Raw genomic sequence first — 8,419 nt, forward strand, 5'->3', positions numbered from 1 at the left:
CCAATGAGTGCGGTGCTCTTATATGGGAAAGCTGCCTGGCTATTGCAAATTCATAATGCTTAACCCCTGCCTGCACACACAGAGAGGCGACATCTTGTGGCTTTCAACAACAGCCCGCTTAGATCTCAAGGCAGGAGGCTGACTGGACCCTGACAGCTCCAGAGCCTGTGGTTTAGCTGTGAGGTTTGTCACAAGACCCTCAGCCCCAGGGCAAGAATGCAAAGAAACATGTGAAGTCAACTGTTTCTGTGGGAAGTCAGTTCTCACACAGCTTCACACACCACAGTTACGAGGCAAAGAAAAACCATGGCAGACAAACTAGCCAGGACGTTAGCCTAAGCATCAGCTGCTCATCACAAGGACAAGAGAATTCAAGAAGCAGCCCCACTTCCTAAACACTTCGGCTACTGGTTACTTAATTTGCCACTGGTGCCCACTTCTTAATGTGCTGGTTCTCCAAAGGAAGGGAAGTTTTGGAGAGGCTGCTTCTGGGAAAACGGATGTACAACTGGTCGTAGTTGAGACCACGCATGCACAACAGCACCCTTTCACTTATCACTCCCTATACAGGACCTCTGGGCACAGAAAACCTCAGACCACATGAAGTGTCTTGGCTCTTTTTGTCCTACTTTTAACAGAAGTGAGACGAAAAAACGATATGATCATTATTTCCAGCAGCAGCAGTGCAGGATGACATTCAGCACCTTCTGTGGCCTTCCCCAGAACGAAACGGCTGAGGAGTGATTCTCACCCATGCTCTGTAGAGGACTGGTGGTTTACAAAGCCACGTATGTGATTTAGAGCTCATCTAGAAAATCTCATTAACTATCAGAATGGTACCGAGCTCTTTTAATCGATAGCTTGATAGCAGGGGCACATCCCACAGGAAGTTTCAAAGCTTAGTCAACAATTGATCCAAAACCATTGAGAACGTATGTGCCACATCATGACATGCTGAACTCTGGCTATGGATCTCTCCTTCCAAAGCTGCCACAAGCCCAAACAGAACCCAAAGCAATTTTCTTTTGACAGGACTGCAGGAGGGTGTGGGGTCTCCTGGAATGTGGCCCTGTTGCACTTAATTTACTTAGGTACCAGACATAGAATCAGGCCTGGGAGTTTGGCTCAGACTTAATGGATTTCAATCCTCTTGGGCTTTTCCCCCAGCTTTCATGAGAGTCAGCCCACCATTCTAACTAAGGAACGAACTCAGCCCACAAAAGTGCATCATAACAGACTTCTTTCTGCGCATCTGGTTTTAATAGCTTACACAGAGGAAGGGGAATGTGCAGCTTGCTGGGAAAGGAGTCACTGCCAGCTGAGAGGTCAATGCAGCAAAACAGAAACATGGAGCTGCTGGGAGAACACAGAAACCTTGGTATGCTTGCACACATGCGCACACGCTTTCACAGGGAGGACACCATGGTAAACACTCCCATTTCCATTTCAGAGGAGGGAGAAGTGAAGCACAAAAACCGCAAGGTCTGCCCCGATGCATACTTGTCGGCAACTGAGCATTCTGAGGCCAGTAACGTGATTATGTCACTGCTGTGCACTAGCTAGGTGAGCTAGTGATAATGCTTCACAAGTACTTGCCAGCAGTATTTAAAGTCCTGATAGCTGTTAGGACTCAGGAGAAAGCTATCCAGAGCTACATATGAGGAGAAAAAAAGAAGCAATTGATTTTCACCTATGTGCTAGCATGCATTTTCAAAAGCAATACATGACCCTCTTGCCTTTTGAGGCTTTTATTTGGGGGAACAAGGAGGAACCTTGCAATTGATCTGTACTTATTCTAGTGATGAACGCAATTCTGATGTCACATAAGTTTCTCCTAACAGGAGACACATTCTGTGGAAATCCTGAATCCAGGAAGAGAAAAGTCAAATTCTAAACTTCCGAACTTCTAACTTCTAAATTCTAAATTTAGAATTTCCAAATTCTAAACAACTGAAATTTTAAGTCAAGTCGAAGGAAGCATTTCATGATGATAATTACAGTAAAAGTACAGACAACATACGCTCTATGAAGAAGAACAGTAACCCATGGTAGGAAAAAACAATGACCAGAACCTGCTTAAAGGGAAAGCAACAGGAAGCGTAAGGAAGACCGCTTTCTGCAAAGATGTGAACACGCACACCTCCTAAAATATGTATTCTCTGTTCACCTATGTGCCCACCAAATACTGACAAATGTCTCTTATGGCCAATACCACATTTTCTGTAGGCTGTAAATAGAAAATCAAAGACACTTACAGGTGTTTGCAGTTGATCTGCAGCCACTCTAAGAGGTAGCACCATCGTCTTCACAGGAGAAGGAAGCCTGTAATAGCAGCATGCAGACCATTAATGTTTTCTCCAGAACAGGTGGGCAAGCACTTCATTCAAAACTCACGCAGATCACAGGGCTAAAAGAGAAGACGGTTTCATTTAAAGCTGTACTTTCAGGCCTGGAGAAATATCAATTGTTTTTGCATTGCCAGACATTTTTTCATACAACTGTTATGGAAAACCCACACTGAATTGAATGAATTTTAGTACCTTGATTTATGATAGTTACACAGATGGAATCTTGTATCATCAGAGGGATCAGTCACTGCTCAATTTAAAATCTAAATATTCCTAAATATAAAACCTTGTCAAAACTTCTCTGATGGCCCCGGTGACTCAATTTATTTACAAGATGGTATTTTGTCAACCACTAGTCTCATACCATTATATTTAAATGCTCCCATCTACATACTTCTCAAGCCTTTGAAGGAACTATCCACTTCTCATATTCTTTAAATTGCAGTATCTTTGTACTTCATGTATCCGTTTCTGTGGGCTTACAGCCTAAAGAAATAACTATTAAAAAACAGCAAAACACGAAATGCAACGTTTCAAATGACTCTTCTGTGGAGCAATAGTGACATCCAGTGGTTGCCACGTGAACCTCAATTCTTGATGCTTAAGAAAACAGCCTCTACAAGACATGCTCGAAAAAAAAAAGCAGTACTTGTAGACATACGTTTCTGAGAACTAGTTATTCACTTAGCCTTTGTTTTAAAATAGTTATCAGCAATAGTTAGTATTTAGAAACTCAAATTCCAAATAAGGCTGGTTTTGATGATGCCTGAAGAATTTTCCATAAATACAAAATTGTGCAGCCAAGAATCTTTGAATGCAGATACTACACAGTGACTTTGGAACAGGAGACAATGCAAAAATATCGAGGTATTCCCAATGTTTCCTTTCCTTAACCCTCGTTTTTCCTATAGGACTTCCCCTTTGGGGCAGTTACTAGCACAGGACACCACTGAACATATCCAAACCCCAGCATAACAGCATTACCTCATTTGTCTTAAAAGACGTTGAAGGGTTTTTGTTTGTTGGTTGGTTGTTGTTTTTATTTTTTATTTTTTTAGGTACAAAGGACAAAAACCACAAAGTTCTGGAATTAGAGAGCGTGCAACACAGAACTAGAAATTAACTGAAGCGTAAGAAACAATGCAAAGGCCAGTCACAAAGCTCAAGTTACAGCAGGATAAAGGACATTACTGGAATCTGTTATCTATATGGGGGCATTAGGATTATTCTATTTTAATGGCACTTACATTCTGGCTAAAGCCTATTAAACTCTTAACTTTATGTACATTTCCCTAATTCACATAATTTGGGATAAAGTGCTTTGTTTGTTAGATTTTATTTTTCTTAATTAACAAAGAAACCCCTTGCAGTCTCCTATTCCACCTAGTGAGATCCAGCTCTCCGTTAGCTAGCTGGGAGACCAGAAACCACAGCTCCTACAAGAGAAATGGGAACTCCAACACCAGCATCCCTGCGTCTCGCAGTGAGCCCTTTCAGTCCAGCTCACACTGCCCCTCCCTCATCTAGGGTAGCACTGCAACGTGACGGCATCTCTGGATGTCACGAGTAATTTTACTGTTCTGGGCCATTTCTAGTAAGCCAAACGCAGAGCTGGATAACTTTCAGTATGTCCCTCACTTAAGCAATCTTCCTAGCAGGCTGGGGAAAACAGCCTATTGCCACATTCATTCTGCACACAACCAGTTCAGGCTGCCTGGAGCAGGCCCGTGCTGCTCCCCAGTCAGTGTCATCCTTCCTCCCTCAACCCATGGCCCAGTGCCTCGGGTGCAACAACAGCCTGAAGCAGGATCTGTACGTGTGGCTCTGCTGGTGAGCCATCCACTAACAGCAGTGGCAACGGCTCAACAGAGGCTTGGTTTGGGCAGAGAAAAAGTGGAGTGAACATACGCTGGGGAATCTGGTGCAGACCTGCTCTGATGTCTACACACCACGTTCTCAGTCTCTGCTCTTGCAGAGGGTGTCTGCATTGTACACTGCATTTGAACACTTCAGCAACAGTTCTCGTTCAGTAAGCAACTCTGGGGGAAAAAAAGAAAAAGAAAAAAAAAAAGGAAAAAAGCAAAAAAAAAGACACCTGCCACTTACTGAATTCTGTCTAACCAGAACCCAAATACCCTTGAACCTGCAGCCTTCATTATCTGATTAGTTAGCAACTGCATCTGTAACCATGCAGCACAGTTTAATTATTAAAAGAATTGAGAAATGGCATCTATTAATTATGAGCCATGAACGATAAAGCAGCTGGTTTTACCATAGAGCAAATCAGGAGCAGAAAGATAAGTAATGTAAATTTATTTAGGGCCATGTCCCCTCTGGACTGTAAATTGCTCATGGAATTTGTCCACTAAGGACAGCTGGGCTATTAAAGACACTCTGAAGTGTCTAAAGTATAAAAAGCACAAAATCAATAAAATATTAAAGAAAAAGGTATTGCAGGAAATCAGGTAATTGAAGGAAAGCATCTTTGATAGAAATAGCAATTGTTCTTTGAACTCAGGTTTCTGCTAGCACAGCTACATCTAGCAGTCAGGGAATGAAATGTTGCTAAAAAACTATCAGCCCTGTAACCAGCAATACTTCACTTGGTTACAATGGGCAGCTTAACTTTTTTTTTCTTTATGATTACATCCTTATTAAGAACACACTGCTAATATGGGTGCATTACTATACCAGGCATCTGCAACAGATGTTCAGTAACATTAAATTGAAATTCAAGTGGAACAAGCTAGGGCACTAAAGTGGACAAGAAAGTCTAGATGGTGTGTAACGTGGTAGCAGTAAGGAACGAAGTGCACCAGCACAGCACCACGTAGACAGGTACCGAAACTCACTTTGAACAGCTAAACAGCTTTCAAAATTCAGTAAATACCTTGAAAGCCACGATCCTTACAACCTCAGCAAGGCTACATAGAAGGGCACCTGAATGGCTACACTCCCTTTTTAAGACCCACCATTATACATTGAACTAAACCAGTCTCAACATCACCTTGAATCTCCCCACACCCATTTGGAGGGAAGATCCTTTGACACACCCCCATTAAAAAGCCCTTCCGTGCTCTCCAGCTTTTAGCACTAAAAATGCTTCTGTAAAATGCTAGTACTCAACCCAAGGACACCCTTTTACCCAATGCTTCACCATTCAAGGCAGCCATTTCCAGAGCTAACTAGCTAGACAGGCCTTCAAACTGTCTGCAAGTCAGCAAAAGCACTTGCTGCAGTTCATCCTTCCAGCTGTTCAGTAGTGGAACACCCCACCTCCCTTTATACACTTCACTTTGGTCACTTCTGGAATAGTGAAACTGCAGTTTATTAAAAAATGCCTAACTAGCAAATTTACTTACATAGCTTACACAACAGTTAAAGTGGGAACTCACCTCATGTCAGTGCCAGGCAATGTAATCATTTACTCACACTGCAGTTTACAAACTACAGTAAATCCACCCCACTGAATTGAGTCATACAACCTTCACTTGGTTTGGTATTGGATTTCTGGAGCCTTTAACAGAATGCACTATCCTTCCTGGAAATAAACTGTGTTAAATTCTAAGCAGAATTAATATAGTATTACTGCTTAATTTAAGACTTTAATCCATGTATGTTTCATCCACTATGTCATTACCCATGAAAAGAGGCTTGGAAAAGAGCCAGTGTGAGCATGTCACTTAAATATACTCATTTTACTAGCTTGAACTGAGACACGACAACAAATTGTAATGTGCAACAGAAAACTTTATTAGCATTTCAACACACAGTTCAGCAGTAACTTAAGCTTGCATTAACCTTGCATTTAATTTAAGACATTAGAAGGACTACAGTGCAAACACAAGTGCTACCAGCAATCTCATCAAGCAAGATGCACAGTAACTAACGGCCACCCCTCAGGCGCAGCACAAGGTGGAGGGTGGATTCCTTCTGGATGTTGTAATCGGACAGGGTGCGCCCGTCTTCAAGCTGCTTGCCTGCAAAGATCAGCCTCTGCTGGTCAGGAGGAATGCCTTCCTTGTCCTGGATCTTGGCCTTCACGTTCTCAATGGTATCACTGGGCTCAACCTCGAGGGTGATGGTCTTGCCAGTCAGGGTCTTCACAAAGATCTGCATGCCACCTCTCAGGCGCAGCACAAGATGCAGGGTGGACTCTTTCTGGATGTTGTAGTCAGACAGGGTGCGACCATCCTCCAGCTGCTTGCCTGCAAAGATCAACCTCTGCTGGTCAGGAGGAATGCCCTCTTTGTCCTGGATCTTGGCCTTCACATTCTCAATAGTGTCACTGGGCTCAACCTCAAGGGTGATGGTCTTGCCAGTCAAGGTCTTCACGAAAATCTGCATGCCACCTCTCAGGCGCAGCACCAGGTGGAGGGTGGATTCCTTCTGGATGTTGTAGTCAGACAGGGTGCGCCCATCTTCAAGCTGCTTGCCTGCAAAGATCAGCCTCTGCTGGTCAGGGGGAATGCCTTCCTTGTCCTGGATCTTGGCCTTCACATTCTCGATGGTGTCACTGGGCTCAACCTCAAGGGTGATGGTCTTGCCAGTCAGGGTTTTCACAAAGATCTGCATGCCACCTCTCAGGCGCAGCACAAGGTGAAGAGTAGACTCTTTCTGGATGTTGTAGTCAGACAGGGTGCGTCCATCTTCCAGCTGCTTGCCTGCAAAGATCAACCTCTGCTGGTCAGGAGGAATGCCCTCTTTGTCCTGGATCTTGGCCTTCACGTTCTCAATGGTATCGCTGGGCTCAACCTCGAGGGTGATGGTCTTCCCAGTCAGGGTCTTCACAAAGATCTGCATGCCACCTCTCAGGCGCAGCACAAGATGCAGGGTGGACTCTTTCTGGATGTTGTAATCAGACAGGGTGCGACCATCCTCCAGCTGCTTGCCAGCGAAGATCAGCCTCTGCTGGTCAGGGGGAATGCCTTCCTTGTCCTGGATCTTGGCCTTCACATTCTCGATGGTGTCACTGGGCTCAACCTCAAGGGTGATGGTCTTGCCAGTCAGGGTTTTCACAAAGATCTGCATGCCACCTCTCAGGCGCAGGACAAGGTGGAGGGTGGATTCCTTCTGGATGTTGTAGTCAGACAGGGTGCGCCCGTCTTCAAGCTGCTTGCCTGCAAAGATCAGCCTCTGCTGGTCAGGAGGAATGCCTTCCTTGTCCTGGATCTTGGCCTTCACGTTCTCAATGGTATCACTGGGCTCAACCTCGAGAGTGATGGTCTTGCCAGTCAGGGTCTTCACAAAGATCTGCATGTTGAACTACAAAACATACAGAAATTTAAGCCTTAAGCAGGCAGTAAAATACAGTCTCAAAACTATGATTTTGAAATACAACTGCTTCTGCTATTTTGCATTACGTAAACAGTATTTAGATTTTTTTTTTTGTTATTATTGACGAAGTGAGTTCTATAACCTTTCTCTAACCGTTGCTGTTAAAGGAACCATCTTTTCTAACCGCCTCTCTCCTCAGGAGAGACCCCTGACGTTGTCTCTGGGCGGATGGCCCCCAGCTGCCAGCCCCTTCCCTTTCCAGCCGCAGCAATGCGGCAGGGGCACCCAGCAGGGGCCGCAGCTGCCGCAGGGCTTCAGGCGAACAACCCGCGACTGCAGCGCGGTGCCGGCGCCCGCCCCGGCCGTGACTCAGCGCCTGCTTCCGGCGCCAACGGCAGGCTCCGCCATTTCCCCTCAACCGCTCCCTCTTCTTCAGCGGGCGGTTACGCGGCCACCCCCCCCCCCACCCTGTCTGTAACATCGCTCAGGCATTTAGAGCCGCTCCGCACCTCACCGCCACCGACCAGGAATACAGAAACACCGCCCGACAAACCCCCGGCTGCGCTTTCTACTTCCCTGCCCACAAACCTAAGGCTTTTCACCCCGATTTCCGCCCCCCCGCCCGACTCACGTCTTCGGCCCTGGACTCCGCTCCCTCCGAACTCTGTTCCTTTTTGTCTGCAGCTGTGTCTGTGAGCGGTGACGCAGCCCCGCCCGTATTTATGCAGTTCCTGTCAGAGAGGCCCCGCCCCCGAACGTTGACGTGTCCTTCCGCCTCTCAAAATAGTCCCAAG

The 8,419-nt window shown here is 45.5% G+C and overlaps 1 protein-coding gene across 1 annotated transcript; it reads right to left on the reverse strand.

Annotated features, from left to right (window-relative positions):
• Positions 1–6,077: 6,077 nt before the first annotated feature.
• Positions 6,078–8,419, reverse strand: UBC (ubiquitin C). The gene is made up of 2 exons (XM_068656248.1): positions 8,257–8,419; positions 6,078–7,613 (listed from the first exon to the last, which is right to left on the reverse strand). The coding sequence occupies exon 2, from the start codon at positions 7,605–7,607 to the stop codon at positions 6,234–6,236; it is 1,374 nt and encodes a 457-aa protein (XP_068512349.1). The 5' UTR covers positions 7,608–7,613; positions 8,257–8,419; the 3' UTR covers positions 6,078–6,233.

Source organism: Anas acuta, chromosome 19, assembly GCF_963932015.1.
Source record: "Anas acuta chromosome 19, bAnaAcu1.1, whole genome shotgun sequence".
Lineage (NCBI taxonomy): Eukaryota > Metazoa > Chordata > Aves > Anseriformes > Anatidae > Anas > Anas acuta.